Source organism: Lycium ferocissimum, chromosome 1 (genome assembly GCF_029784015.1).
Source record: "Lycium ferocissimum isolate CSIRO_LF1 chromosome 1, AGI_CSIRO_Lferr_CH_V1, whole genome shotgun sequence".
Lineage (NCBI taxonomy): Eukaryota > Viridiplantae > Streptophyta > Magnoliopsida > Solanales > Solanaceae > Lycium > Lycium ferocissimum.
The window spans coordinates 4,362,133-4,377,200 of NC_081342.1; the positions used below are offsets into that span (position 1 = coordinate 4,362,133).

The 15,068-nt window shown below is 34.9% G+C and overlaps 1 protein-coding gene across 2 annotated transcripts; it reads left to right on the forward strand.

The window, feature by feature from the left end:
• The first annotated feature begins 1,583 nt into the window (after nucleotides 1-1,583).
• LOC132065296 (putative ion channel POLLUX-like 2) lies at nucleotides 1,584-14,611 on the forward strand. 2 transcript variants are annotated; one of them, XM_059458654.1, is made up of 24 exons: nucleotides 1,584-1,833; nucleotides 2,937-3,013; nucleotides 3,135-3,253; nucleotides 4,450-4,736; nucleotides 5,231-5,302; nucleotides 6,375-6,459; nucleotides 6,578-6,676; nucleotides 6,753-6,907; nucleotides 6,987-7,091; nucleotides 7,295-7,381; nucleotides 7,834-7,918; nucleotides 8,000-8,147; nucleotides 8,496-8,572; nucleotides 8,661-8,741; nucleotides 9,217-9,408; nucleotides 9,492-9,605; nucleotides 11,088-11,180; nucleotides 11,272-11,398; nucleotides 11,467-11,543; nucleotides 12,883-12,930; nucleotides 13,048-13,117; nucleotides 13,211-13,284; nucleotides 13,791-13,901; nucleotides 13,974-14,611. In XM_059458654.1, the coding sequence occupies exons 1-24, from the start codon at nucleotides 1,763-1,765 to the stop codon at nucleotides 14,085-14,087; spliced, it is 2,568 nt and encodes an 855-aa protein (XP_059314637.1). In that variant the 5' UTR covers nucleotides 1,584-1,762; the 3' UTR covers nucleotides 14,088-14,611. The 2 variants fall into 2 exon arrangements, with proteins under 2 accessions (XP_059314637.1, XP_059314715.1); XM_059458732.1 differs by having other exon boundaries at nucleotides 6,384-6,459.
• Nucleotides 14,612-15,068: the final 457 nt, after the last annotated feature.

Sequence of the window (15,068 nt, forward strand, 5' to 3'; positions counted from 1 at the left end):
GGAGCTCGCAGGAGCTCCGGTGTCACGAGTTCGCCAGCAATGATGGCTATGGAGCAAGCAACAGTGAGAAAGAGGAGATGGAGTCGTGGTCGGGTTATAATAGGCCGGTCAGATACTTTTAATTGAAATCGGATAATTTTGGCTGATTTGAGATTTTCATCCATCCAAAAGCTATATGTGTATGTTTTAGGCCCAACGTATGATATTTATCTCTTTTGATCAATGGAGAGACAAATTTAACCAAATAGAAGTATATTTGACCCTTTTCCCTATGAAAAAAGTATTTGTCTATTAAATAATAAAAATACTAGGTAGCTATGATATCCGTTTGGTTTGTGTTAGGCTAAGCCTACATCTTTTCTTGTCCCCATATATGTATTCCAAAAATTTGATGTGTGATAAATACACAAACAAGCGTATTAGTTCAATAGAAAAGTCGTTGTCGCGAAAAGTGACAAATGGCACTTCATATTCCAACTTATCGCATCGCACTTACTATTATTATTTTTTTATAGCGAAAAGTAACTCAATTGTAATAGTTACTAAATAAAAATAAAATAAGAAGCATCAGATAATTCAATTCGAGAACACAAGTAGTTTGTTATGTCAACAACTCATCTACGTAACATTCACACGATATCACTTAAAAGATAAAATTTTAGATTTTCTTAAAAAATATAAATACTATGTGTGACTTGAATATTATGTAAACTAGCTTGGGTTGAAAGAGACATTAGATATTATAAGTTGAGTTCGAAAATACCTTTTCTTTAAGCGAAGAGGCATATTATGTAAGGTGAGTTGTTGTTGACGTGACTATACTTACGAGATAATTTAATAATTGTGGTGGCCTACTTGTATTTTTCAGAATCTGACTTTTTTTTTTTTTCATGTTTCTAATTTTCTGCAATATGTAGATGTATTGAGTTTTTTTCTGTAATAAAAATAATTTTAAAATTTTGGTGTTGTAAACAAAAAGTTGGATGATAATTACCCCAACTTTTCTCTATTTGAGATACTTCTGATCATCATGAGAACGAAAATGATACTACTTCCTCTCGTTTAGAAAGAGTGTCCACTTAGCCATTTCGTGACACCCACTTAAAAATACTAATTTCTAGGTAAAAATAGATAATTAGATTAAACTATTCCTAATTAAATTAAATAGGTATTGAAATTTGATCACTTAATACTTTATAAGTGCAAAATTTGATAAGTGCGCGCTCTTTTTAAACCGGAGGGAGTATTATTGAAGTTAAAAAAAAAAAAAGGACTAACAGATATAGACTTTTTGGATGACTTTTTGGATCCTTTTTTATATTGAAAATAAGACCCCTTTTAGATATTTTCAGAAAAAAAACAAAATTAAAAGAACCATACATTCTTTTTTTATTATTATTAATTTTTTTTCCCTGCCCTTTCTGATACATAAAACAGGAACTGAAGAACACACGTATACAAATGGCAAACATATTAATAAACAGCAGCTGCTAAAATCCAAGCTATGCTTAGTCTATGTCCTATATTTTAATGCTCAATCAAATTAATATATATATATATATATATATATATATATATATATATTTTTTTTTTTTTTACCAAAAGTGATTTTCTTCCTCCACACTCCATAGCTTAGCACGCATTTCTAGTATTAAAATCTTGAAAACATTTCGTGGAAAACAATGCCTTTAATCTCTTCCTTCTCTGTAATTATTCAAAGGGTCATTACATAATCAAGAAACAAGAAAAGGGTAACAGAAAAATGCTTCAATTGCATTGTCCATCAACTCCAATACTGAATCCAAGATTCTATCAGATTTCTCCTTATAGAAGGTTTGTTTGTATATGTTTGTTATGAATATGTTTTATATTATGTGGTTTAGTATGATTATTAATGTGCAAGTGAACTTTAGACACTTGAAAGTTTTGTTCTTTGGGTGTATTTAAGTATTGTAAGTTCGAAAGTAATTTCAACATTTCATTACCATTTAGGCACTCATTTTAGTGTGTTCTAATCTGAGTTTCTTGCATCTATGTGTATTTTTTGAAGTTCTAATTGCATTTTATTGTAAAAAGATACAAACTTTATGCAGAATTTGAGAACTTTGATAAAAAAATAACATTATAGTCCTGTGCACAATAATTCTTATGATGGCATACAATAAAAAGAAGTTATGAACTATAGTAATCACAATGTTAGGAGTAGTAAGTGTTGGGATTATTTAGAAATCCTTCAAATACCTTAACCAATTTAGCTCTGCCGTACCCTTTTTCCATCTTCATAGACATAGCCAAGGCATTTTGCGATTAGCATTAATAAGAAGTCCTGTAAACAGAATAGTTAATGTTGGACTTTCCTCCATTTCAGTTTGTTGCATATCGTGCTGTCACCAAAATAGATCAGGACTTCCTAATCTTAAGACTTAGATTGCGGGAGAACAATGTCTTAAGGTGGAAGAAACTACTGCAGTTACTTGATTAGTTTAGTGGGAAATGTTGACTGTTGGAAGTCTCTTATTCCCAATATTCTGTGTATTGAAAATTGAACTATGGTGTTCTTTGTTTTCGCTGTCTAGAAATATTCCACTCAACCCGTTTTCCACCAAAATGTCGCATCTTTCTGATTTAACAAACTTGAAGAAACACAATTTTATAATGGATATTCTAAGGTGACAGTTCTGAATAGGTAAAGTTAAACAGTGGTTGCAAATTCGTAAGGGTTCTTTCAAATAGTATGTTGATTATGGACTGGATATACAATTTCAGTCAGAAATTTTGTTGGTTGTATTAAATCAGGGCACGCTAAAGTGAATACATAAGCTCAGATATTTGTGCATAAGGCTGCTAGGTCTTGCAGCTACAGCCTAAAATATTCATGTGATATAGAACCTCTCCTTTTTGCGAGTTGTTTTAACTAAAGTTATTTTAATTTCCAGAAAGTCATTGGCTTGTCCCTGTCGGAGAAACCATGTTTCTGCCTTTTGGATGAATGACTGGCTGGCCAAAAGTAAAGGTGAGTATCTAGATAGTTTATTTTCAGTATGCTGTATGAGTGCTTATGCCAGAAATAAGCTCCAATGCAGCTGAAGTTCATGAAAGTTCAAAAACTCATCATTAAATTTCTTTTCAACCAGGAAAGCTGCCAAGCATTCAACAGACGACATGCAGAGAGCTAAGTTCCTTTGGAAACATGAATATATGGGAAAATCTGAATCCTCGGCCATTTGAAATGTATTTGAAGAATAGTTCTCAGGTCCCAATGCTTCTTGCAACTAACTGTAAATTATTTTCAGTTTTGAACAGAATTTTTGAAGGATTCTAGAATAAGTAGTATTTGATTCTTTAGATTTAATTCCGTTTTACTTTCGGCCATGGATGATATATAGTTTAATGGTTCCTCTACTATCAAGAAAAAAGAATTCACTGTTTCGTGCAGGGTTATTGTTGTCAGATTTCTTTGAAGTTTGTCGCTTTTGGTTCTAGCACTGAATTATTTACTGAAGGCAAAATAACATCTCTCAACACTATAGTATTTTCCCCCAAATTTGGGTAGTTGGTCTTATCAATAATCAAGATATAAGCAAACTGAATTTGATGGTTGTCTATAAAAAACCTAGTCGTACTTCTCTGTGGACCCTTCTTAGAATTTCATGATCTGCTTCGGATTCATTTCTCACCTTGAACTTAAATTGACCACCTTCAGATATCTACAGGAAATTAGTATGTGTACGGATATTTTAAAAAATTCCATCATAGTACAGGGAAAATTCCATTTTTTAATGAAGTAAGTATTTGGTTGCTATGTTAGTTCTGTAAATACATAATGGAGGTCTCAGGTTCGAAACCCCTTGCCTACGACAGTAGGGGATTTGTCTTCTGGGTCGAGCTCGTCGCACGGGGCTTGCCTAGTGCGGGTTACCTGTCCTGTGTGGTTTGCAAGCTATTGCACAGGAGCTGGGTTTACCCTGTGCGCACCCGAAGGGTAGTGGCTGCGGGTTCCCACATCCAAAAAAAAAAAAAAGTTCTGTAAATATGACACTGCACCCAGGATAGTGGAAAATCTTAACTTCTAGATATTGCCGTCTTTGTCCTGAAAAATTGAGGTAGGTTACAAATTCTCCTGTTGTTTAGTATAATATTTAGAAAGTCTGATGAGGAAAACTGCATATCAAGTTGTGAGCTTGGTTCTTGATGATGTAAACTTCAGCTCCATATTGGAGCCATTGGGAGTATACAACTGCCACTTTTCTTCCAATGTTTCGGCTGATTACTTCCATTATACCGAGGAATTTTCCATTCTGTATTCCGTTGAGATGTAATTTTTTGTCCAACTTTGTGTGAGTTCTTCTATAAACTGATTTCTGCAGTGTCGAAATTTTTAGTGGAAACACTCAAAGGTGGATCTATATTATCATGTTGTATTTACTAATAGAATGTTTAAATGTGCAGGACTTCCCAGCTAAAATTGTAATAGCTTCGTTGGCATCTTATTTCCTGATTAAATTGAAGCTTCTAAATCTAATTGGTAAGAAGATGGGGATGATCCGAGAGTTATTCTTCTTTGTAACTCAAACATCAGGGGCTCAAAGTTTACCCTTTGCTTGTCTTTCTAATTCCGTGAATAAACCAATACCACTTCAGTTGGATGTGTCCTTTCCTTCACTGAAAGACATCAAATGGAGTTTGGCACGGTTAATATATTTGTTCAACATACAACTAGAGAAAAATGTCGCTATGTAAGTAAGCCAATTATAGCTCCTTTTATGTATGTCGCCTTTCTATTTATCTTTCTCAATGGCTTAGCTCGTTGATGGGTGCAGAAATGACATCACAGTACATGCTACACAAAGATTAAAAGTTTGCTTTGTAAAAATAAAATGTAGGTGGCTTGAATCAGGAAACTCGTACTCGTTACTTCTTTAATTTTGTTCTGGACCTGAATCGTAATACGTATAACTTTTCAAGTATTCATGGACTTGTACTAGTAGGGTTTTAGGTCATCTGAACTTATTATTTTCTCTCATTTCGGTTGCAATAATGCACTTTTTAGTTGTAATCTTTGTACTGGTCTACCATCCTTCTAGCTAGTTTAAGTTTATAATGCATGGAGGGATAGGAAAAACGTATATGCAGACGGTAGTTCTTTGTAGCGCGTTCATAAAATGCAACACAAGACCTTATTCGGATTTTTCCTGGGAAAGGTGAATCATCAATTTTCCATTTTGTGCAGGTTTTTTATTGTGCTTCTGGTATCATGCTTCTCATTTGTGATGATTGGTGGTTTTCTGTTCTTTAAATTCAGGTAACTCTTCCAGACATGATATTCGGTATACTTATTTGTACTCAAGTTATCTACAAATGTATGAAACCTATAGGAAGATTAAGTCTGTCGTTTACAAATGCCGAGTAATCCTTTCTTGTACTAATTTCCAAAGATCTTCTTAAAGCACCTTCTTTAGCAGAAGCATTTTGTAGATTTCTTCTGCCTTTGTTACCGCATTATAGAGGTCATTAGTGTTTTGGCAGTTTCTGAAGAACTAGTTATCCTAGGTTCGAGTCACACCCCTATCCATTATCAAAAAGAATTTCCACGTGCTTTGGCCCATGAGAATCAGGCGCGCACGTGAGGAGGCATGGTGAGACATATCATAATTAAGTAAATAAAAGTGTGCTCTCTCTAATAGCTGAAGCTTTTAGATGAGATTGTCACACACTTCAACATGAAGACTCACAAAAGACTTGATGCTTTTTGGTATAAACGCATGCTAACATGCATATGTGACAAACCAAGCCATATTTTGTATGAGCTAATGGCGAAAAATATCTAGTATACTCTTGATTAGCCACTATCAGGTAATAATGACCACTTTAAGAAAGTTGAAAGTTCTTTAGGATGTTGAATAAAGTTCCGACGTGATTTTAATTTTTAACCCGTGATAAAGCAACCTGCATGTTTATTTGGTTTCACTTATGCCATGCTCCAGTTAGTCATGTTACTTCTCTTGTGATCTTATTTTCCTGGCTTTCCCTCTCTTTTCTTTTCTTTCCCTTTATTTTTTTCCTATTACTGAAAGCACTGTGTATTAGGAATCTTCTTCACTTTTAACTTTCTCTTGTATGGAAATTTGGCAGTATTTGGTGGTTAGTTGCTTTCAGATTTAAAAGCAACATTTATGGATATTATCTTATCCATGAGATAGTTTTATCACTTGCTTTCATTGTGTGCTTCACTATATTATCGTGTGTCATATTATATCTGATAATGAATTTTTTTGAAGCAATATATGATAAATTATTCAATATGCCGATCTTCTTCTCCAGCTGTTTCCCTATCCACATGTTTGTTTGCTGATTTGGATATTTGCATTATGGAGGCAACGCAGGGGTAGTGCTAACTCTTTGGAGGACTGCTTTTGGGAGGCCTGGGCATGCCTCTGTTCATCATCTACTCACCTGAAAGTGTGGTTTATCTTTATCACATTTGAATTTTGTTGATAAAATGTAATCTTCTTACTGATTAGCAATATTTAGATCATAACAATTATCATTACTAAAAGGATATTGCATTTGACTGCAGCAAAGAACAAGAGTTGAACGTGTAATAGGTTTCATCCTTGCCATATGGGGCATACTATTTTATTCTCGCCTATTGAGCACCATGACCGAACAATTTAGGGTAAGCTCTTGAAAATGCTATATTCAAGCTTAATGTCAGCAGTCAGTACTCCGTCCCCTGACAAACATTTGGACAGAATAATATGCAAAGACTCAGAGAAGGGGCACAAATGCAAGTTTTGGAGACCGATCATATTATAATTTGTGGAGTTAACAGTCATCTGAACTTTATACTAAAGCAGCTCAATAAGTACCACGAATTTGCTGTTCGCTTAGGTACTGCCACTGCTAGGTAATTACATTGCCTAGAGTTTACCATATAAACTATGGACAGTTCTGCAAATATTACAATTTCTTTTTCCTGTTTGCAGGCGGCAAAGAATTCTTCTTCTATCTGATCTTCCAAGAAAGCAAATGGACAAGATATCCGACAACCTCACCAAAGATCTCAATCATATTGATGTCCTTACAAAGAGGTCAGAGTCTTTTCATAGAGAAAAAGAAATGTTAGGTTGTGGAGGTCTGGAAATCGCTATAGAAGATCAAACGAGTCCTAATGAAGCTACTTCATTAATTATATAGATCACCTGTGCCTAGTGAATCTACCCCATTAATTAAATTCAAGTTGCTGTAATTTCAGTTGCCTTCAATCTAACATTTCATACATTTTCTCTAACAGTTGCAGTTTAAGTATGACAAAATCATTTGAAAGAGCTGCAGCCAATAAGGCACGCGCAGTTGTTATACTTCCAACGAAGGGAAATAGGTAAGTGACTTGTTTTACCTTGGGCACGTTATCAAATGTTTGTCGTATCAAATGTCTTGTTCTTTAGTTCTCTTCAAATGGTAAGTGGTCAAAGGGACGGAAGGAAGTTCCTGTTTGAGTTCTCCAAACACTAAAATCACTTCTACTAATTAAATTTATACTCCAAATAGACATGGGAGCACCACTCTCCCCAACTTAAAAAATTGTATTGACATCATGGACTTCAGGAAATTTTATTCTTGAGTTTTGATAATTTTCCGAGTTTTGGTTCAATATTTGGAAAATAACCAACAAACATAGTATCATATTGATCAAAATTGAAAATAATGAAGAGCGATTCACAACATTAGAAGCTGGGTAAAGTATGATGATTTTCACTTGAAAGAGGTCAATCTTTCAAGTGCTTGTGCTTTCTCCTCTTTTCTTATTTGCGATAATCTTAATTTAATTAGGTATGAGGTCGATACAGATGCATTTCTCTCAGTGCTAGCCCTTCAACCCCTTCCAGAAATGATCTCTGTGCCCACCATAGTTGAGGTATGTTGCTCTGGAAGAGTACTTCAAAACATCTTGAATTTTCATTTATAAGTTAGTGACTCCTTCCCATATTTCTTTCAGGTTTCGAGCTCCAACACATGCGAACTCTTAAAGTCAATTTCAGGATTGAGAGTGGAACCTGTTCAGAATGTCGCATCAAAGTTGTTTGTTCAATGTTCTCGCCAAAAGGGACTCATTAAAATATACAAACATTTGCTCGATTATCGAAGTAATGTACTTTTTCTTGGTTAAATCATCTCTGTTTCATGAATTCATTTTATTGAATGCATAACCTGAAGAGGCAGATTTGTCAAGTCTCTGATTGTCTTCCAATTTTTTTAGTTCTGCATTCTGATAATGGTCTCAAATGCATATATTTTTTGTCAAAAAGTGGATCATCCAGTGGTAAATTTGAGTTAAATATCATGTAGCTTGTTTGGTTATGATGACTAGTTAGGTTCTTTCGCTCACTTCATCTACCTGTAGATATTTGTGACAAAATTAGCATAGCAATGTACATGGATTTGTTTCATGATTAAACACTTTTTTCTAAGAAGAACACGGTTTCGTCTGGCAGAGAACGTATTCAACCTCTGCAGTTTCCCTCACCTGGTGGGACTAAGATATAAGCAATTAAGACGTGGCTTCCAAGAGGTAGTCTCTTTGACTAGAATGGTTTTAACTAACGATTTCATAAAGTTTGTAGGTCTTGAAGTCATCTTCAACTCTTCTTTTCATTCAGGCTGTTGTTTGCGGTCTCTATCGACAGGGGAAGATAAATTTCCATCCAAGGGATGAAGAAGTTTTGGAAGAAACTGATAAAGTATGTTTCTCAACATTAAATAGTGCAGTTGTGTTACCTGTTAGAATAATCCAACTGTTGATGTTAAATCAACTTGGATTATCACTGTGGAGAAAGAAAAATTTATATACTAAAATTTATATACTAGCTTCTCTATGGAGACCTAGTTTGTGAAAGTACAATGATACACTCATACACTGCTTTTATACTATCAGAATTATTCTGCATCTGTCCTTTAAAGATATTGTATGCTGCTTATTTATTTGTAATCTGTATATCTAGTATAAGCCATCCTACATTAGTTTCAAGTAGGAGAAAGGAATATTAACTAGAAGCACATTTATCTAGGAAAATCATAATTGACTCGATCACACAATATTGTGTATGTTCTCATCCGAAAGTTCTGAAAATTGTACAAGAGTTCAAATAATTTTTTTACTATAGTCCCCTAATTTAGTTTACTTGCATGCTGATTCTTTCACTTTGAATCATACAGGTTTTGTTTATTGGACCTGTTCATGGGAAAAAAAGGCCACAGCTTGCATACTCAAATATTTCTGATGAAAGTGACAATGCCATAAATGATTCTTACACTGTGGAAAAGAATGGACAACTTCGGAGTAATGCTTTGGAGATAACAAGAACACGCCTTGAGAATATAGTGAAACGAACAAAATCAGGATCTAAGGTATAACATATTAGGAATGGCCATTGCACCTGCCACCTTTATTGCTAAGTATTTTAGCTAACTCTGTAAGTATCTAAATACAGGGATCTGATTGGTGTCCAGGACCTAAAGAATGCATATTAATGCTGGGATGGCGGACTGATATTGTGGAAATGATTGAAGAATATGACAATTACCTAGGACCTGGCAGTACACTGGTAAGTCATGCTTCTACATATAGGCGGAGATAATTGGATGATTACCTTCTCAATTTGTTATTGGGGAACACACTTTTCTTGATTCTGCATGGCATCTGTCGATATTTCTGGGATTCATGACAAGGAAAAATCAAGATTGTCGAACTCAAAAGGGTTACAATGTAAAATGCAACCAAAACGCTTGGTTCTAAGTAGTGGGGTTGATTTGGATTGTTATTTTTCAAGTAGATACAAGGGATTGACACAACAAACAACATGATTCTGTCAGCCCTGCGTACACCATATCATTTCGTCCATGAATTTCTTGTCAACATTTGCATAGTTTCAAGAGAGGTGATTTATGGATTACATTTCAGGAAGATAATCCAGAGGAGGTTTCTTTTCGTTTAAGGTTATCTAATGTTAATAAATTATGCTACCTTTCTACTGATTTTAAGTACAAAGAGACTTTACTTCATCTTGGTCGGAGATATTGAAGTGGGAAGTTTTGGCCTTGGGTATATTGCTGATGAGTGCGACGTCTTCTTCCACCATGATTGAAGAATACCAATGAAATTGCTAGGAGAAAAGGAGAGAGGAAAGAGATTTTGTGGATAGACACCAAAGAGTGTAAAGAATACGCGAATATATGTCAGCGAAGAGGGAGAGGGTTGGAACAGGTGAAGAAATTAGGGAGTTTGGGCCACGGAATCAATGGCCTTGTAGGGAGGAATCAATGGCACTGAAAAGAGAGGGTTGGAAGGGAGAAAACGAATGGGGAGAGTAGAAAAAGGAACAAACAATTTTCCTTTTTTTTTTTTTTTTTTTTTTTGTGGCTCAATAGCTTGTTTTCTTTTTCTTTTTTTTAATTATTTGGGATTAAGAGCCACATTTCTTTTTTCATTGGCTTCTTTGCCACGGCTCGCTGGCGGAGCTAGGGGGCGCAAGGGATCCGAATCCCTTTGCCGGAAAATTACACTTTATATACAAGGTCAAAATTATTTTATGTATATTTAATAGACGTTGAATTCCCTTGGCTTCTTCGTGTGTTTATTTCTTTATATTTTGAATCCCCTCAGTGAAAATCCTAACTCCGCCATCTTGCAAATATACAATGTTGCAGCTAACTGGTCCTTGACTCAAGTTTTCCTTTCTCCCCTCATTGTCACATCACTTGTCTAGCTTCTTTTCTACTGGAATTAGTAGGTCGTCACCTTAGAATCATACATTTATTTCAAGGGTCTTGTTTTATCCTACTGGTTCATCTGGTTCATCGAAATGACAATGCAGTCGCTTCTTGCTAAGAGTTAGCCCGTAAACAACATTTTGGTGTTCCAAATGTCTTACTTCGGTGTCGCAGAACATTTAGAGATTAGAAACAACAACATACTATTAGCATCTGAATTAATCGCCATATCAATGGACTTTATGACTGTAGATTTGCTTACTACCAAACTAAGTCCTCTTCTCTATCCTTTTGTTTTGTGTCCCATAAACTTGTAGGAGGTGTTATCAGATGTCCCTATGGATGACAGGCATACGGCTAGCAGACTTGCTGGTCAGGGAAAGCTAAAAAACGTTCGAGTCTCTCACAGGGTATTTTTCTGACTCATTATCTTGTGTTGGTTACCTGGATTAAATTTAGAACTATCCATCTTAATCCGTCCACATTCATAATATTTTACAGGTTGGAAACCCAATGGACTATGACATGCTGACTGACACCATTGCAAATATTCAAAAATCATTTAAACAAGGCGAAGAATTTCCATTCTCCATTGTCGTAATTTCTGATAGAGAATGGTTACTTGGAGGTAAGAGAAATGGTGTTATCTTATATGTGATATAGACGCATGTTTAAATTTATATTTCATTTATCCAGATGCATCGAAGGCAGACAAGCAATCTGTATATTCTCTCCTCCTTGCTGAAAACATCTGCAACAAGCTTGGCGTGAAGGTATTTGGTCAAATATGTCTTCACAAATCTAATTTCTTCCTTCATTGTTCTGTATAAAGTTCTTCAGTCTGTAAGATGTTCCCCCCTATTCCTTTCACAAATCAGAGACAAGTTTCAAGTGCGTCTAAGTATGCAGAGAGGTCTATGGTTGATCTTAGACATGCATGGCCAACGGGATTTTAGGAATTCTAAAACAAGATATATTGGCAGTTTTGGAAATATATGTCTTGGTTTCCTTCTTACTTCATCATTAGTACGTTATTTGTGTGGTACTGTGTGGGGGGTTTGCAACCGCGGGGTAACTCCTTTTCTTAGCTTGCATAAAAATTTTGTATCCCATAGTACAGTTGCAAAGAATTAGCTTTGTAGAACTATGTCTTCTTTGAAAATAAGAGAAAAAAGGGCAGCCCGGTGCTGGCGGTGCACAAAGCATCTCACGTTCATGTAGGATTCCACGGTTCGAACAGATGACCAGGTCACACGGAAACTATTTTACTGTTGCTCCAAGGATCCCTTCCTTCTTTGGAAATAAGAACGAAGACTAATTCAGATAAACTATCTTTTGTCAAACTATACCTTTTGTATATCCACTTTTATCCTAAAATGAAAAGGGTGTCTCTAGAAGATTTTTTTCAGAGCTTTTTTTTTTTTTTTTTTTTTTTTTTTTTCACTTGGTTGCTGGTATCTTGAAACCAAAAGAAAACAATTTCATTTACTTGCATGATAGAATCGATACCTCCTTCATGATTTCAAGATGCATGTTGTAACTCTTCAACATCATGTATGTATCTAGCAACCTTGTTTACTGGGTATTATTTCTACCAGATGGTGATATAGCTGACAGGAGTTACTGAGACGTGCATGCTTATCTAATGACAATCTTTCCCTTTCCTACAAAATGTTTTGAAAATAAAAACTATGTTGCTGATGTAGTAGCAGTCATGTAAAAAGGTGATCATATTTATAGAAGAAAAAAAGAAAGAAAAGGGGTAAAAAGGTGCCTGTTTCTATTTCCTATTTTTGAGGGTTTTCATATATTTGATTTTTCAATGCTCTAGATTATTTTTTCATGATTCTAGGTCAAAAAGCTATAATTAAACTATTTAATTTGGGTTGAAGTTTGGCAAGATAAAATAACAATCCCTCATATAGGCTTTAGAACACAAAATCTTTCATGGTTCGAGCGCTGCTCAAATCTTCTGATCAGAGTAGCCTGATGTTTGAAGAAAACAGTCTTATTTCATCACTATTCCTGTATTTTTCTTTACATGGAAAATTGTCAGTAACTCTACTGATTGGTTCACTATTCTGCTGTGCGGAATCAATGATCAAATTGCAGGTGCAAAATCTTGTTGCAGAAATTGTCGATTCCAAATTGGGTAAACAGGTAATTTGTTTCTAAAGAGGGCTGTTCTTGGTTAATTTAAATGAATGCGTAAGTCATGGCTTTGTTTTTCTCAAGTTGTGAAGTTCTGATGGCATGTCTGAATGTTCTGTTCTCCAGATTACAAGAATCAAGCCTTCCCTCACTTACATTGCTTCAGAGGAAGTAATGAGTCTTGTGACTGCTCAAGGTTTTAAATATTTCCTTACAAAAGCCAAATGGATTCTTCTTAGTGAGGTTTGAAGTGATTCCTGAATTGTGGTTGCTTCTTTTTTTGGCACAGTTGCAGAAAATAGTCAGTTGAATGAGGTCTGGAAAGAGATATTGAATATCGATGGAGATGAAATATATGTTAAGGTAATAATTGTCTTTTTTTAATATCCGATTGTGTGTGCTATATGCATAGGATATTATGTTAATTGGTGAAACTAACAAGATATCGACCAAAAGCTTGTACTATAAAAAAGCACTCTAGAAAGTATGGGCTTTAGGATAAGTAGAAGTAAAAAGATTATGTGCTCCGGGAGTAAGCCATCATAAGAAGAATGAAGCTGATGTGAGATTAGATGGGATTGTGGTGCTTAATATAGACAATTCAATGTGAAGGCTAGATGTTTCCTGAGAATGGTATGACAAATGAAGATGTAAAGATAGAATTAGAAGAGAATGGTAGAAATGTAGTGCTACCGGAGTGTTAAGCGAAAGGATAGTGCCTATTTATTGCCCTAAGTTCCAAGCACCATGACTTCGTCATAGATTAAACATCTCACTGTATGGACCCTCTTGCAGTCTCGTCTTTCATAGTGTTAAATGTAACAGAAACTTGACTTGGTTATGACTATATTTTCATCTTTCATTTGCAGGACATTCGCCTTTACATGAAGGAAGGTGAGAAACCTTCATTTGCTGAACTTTCTGAAAGAGCACATTTGCGAAGAGAAGTTGCTATCGGATATGTGAAGAACAACAAGAAGGTACAGAATATCGATTTTCTTCTGCAAATAGAACAGACATTGGAGCTCAACCTAATCCCTCATCCATTGCAGGTTATCAACCCCATCCCGAAATCAGAACCCCTTTCTCTTGAACCGGGTGATTTGCTGATAGTGATATCAGAACTTGAAGGAGAACAACCTGTGATCACAGTTCAAGGAAAATAATAGAGGTAGCACCTTACTTTTGATTATACCAACTACGATGAATGCCAAATTGGATAGGTTTTCTGTTGGATCATGAGTTCTTGGCTTCTCGCAACTGATGAAGAAAGAACGAAGAAAAGAAACAAGGAGCAAGCACGACGCGGAGTGTTCATGAATGTTGCAGATAATAGGAGATGCAAGTTACAAGAAATACATCAAGGTTTTAAAATTAAGCAAAGAAAAATCATTTTTGGATTGAGCTATAGTGTTTTCTTTTCTTATTCCTTTTTTTCTTTTTTTCCACACTGGTTAAGAGGGAAAATTTGGATATGAACTCCTACATTTGTTAGTAGCAGTTTAGAATCATCAATTCAGAAAAGAGGTTTTAGAAACAGTTCAAGCCAAAATATGATTTCATTTTGTGAAGGGTTCATCTTCCAAGCTTTTGATACAGAGAGATGATATACTTCTTCACTGTACAAAGGAAGATTCTTGATAACTCGTTGTGATGTATAACAAAAATTATATTCCTTTTTTCTTGGTTCCATAGTAATGAGCATCTTTAGACCTTCCGGTTCTTTTCATTTGTATTTTTATTGTATTTTATGTAATATTGAATTGAGGTAAGCTTAAATGGATCAACATGGATATTGAGGAGACTCTCACTCTGATTTATTGGGGAAGTTGTAGTGAAATGACCATTTTTGCTAATTATGGATAATTTACTTGGGTCATGGAACTCTTTTACTTTTAAAATAATATCTTTAAATGAAATGAATGTGATTTCCAGTGAAGTTGTCCGGAAAATAGCAAGAATGATATTGTACAAAAAAAGAGAAATTGAGTGATTTTGTGATTATAAAAATAAGTCTGATGATTTTATCCCAATTATAAAGTTGAACAACCTGTGAAATATACCCCAAATGTTAAAAGCATTTTGTTAGAGCTTAAACAATTAATTGCAGAATGGAACAATTTTTTGGGACAATTTTCTGTTTATAA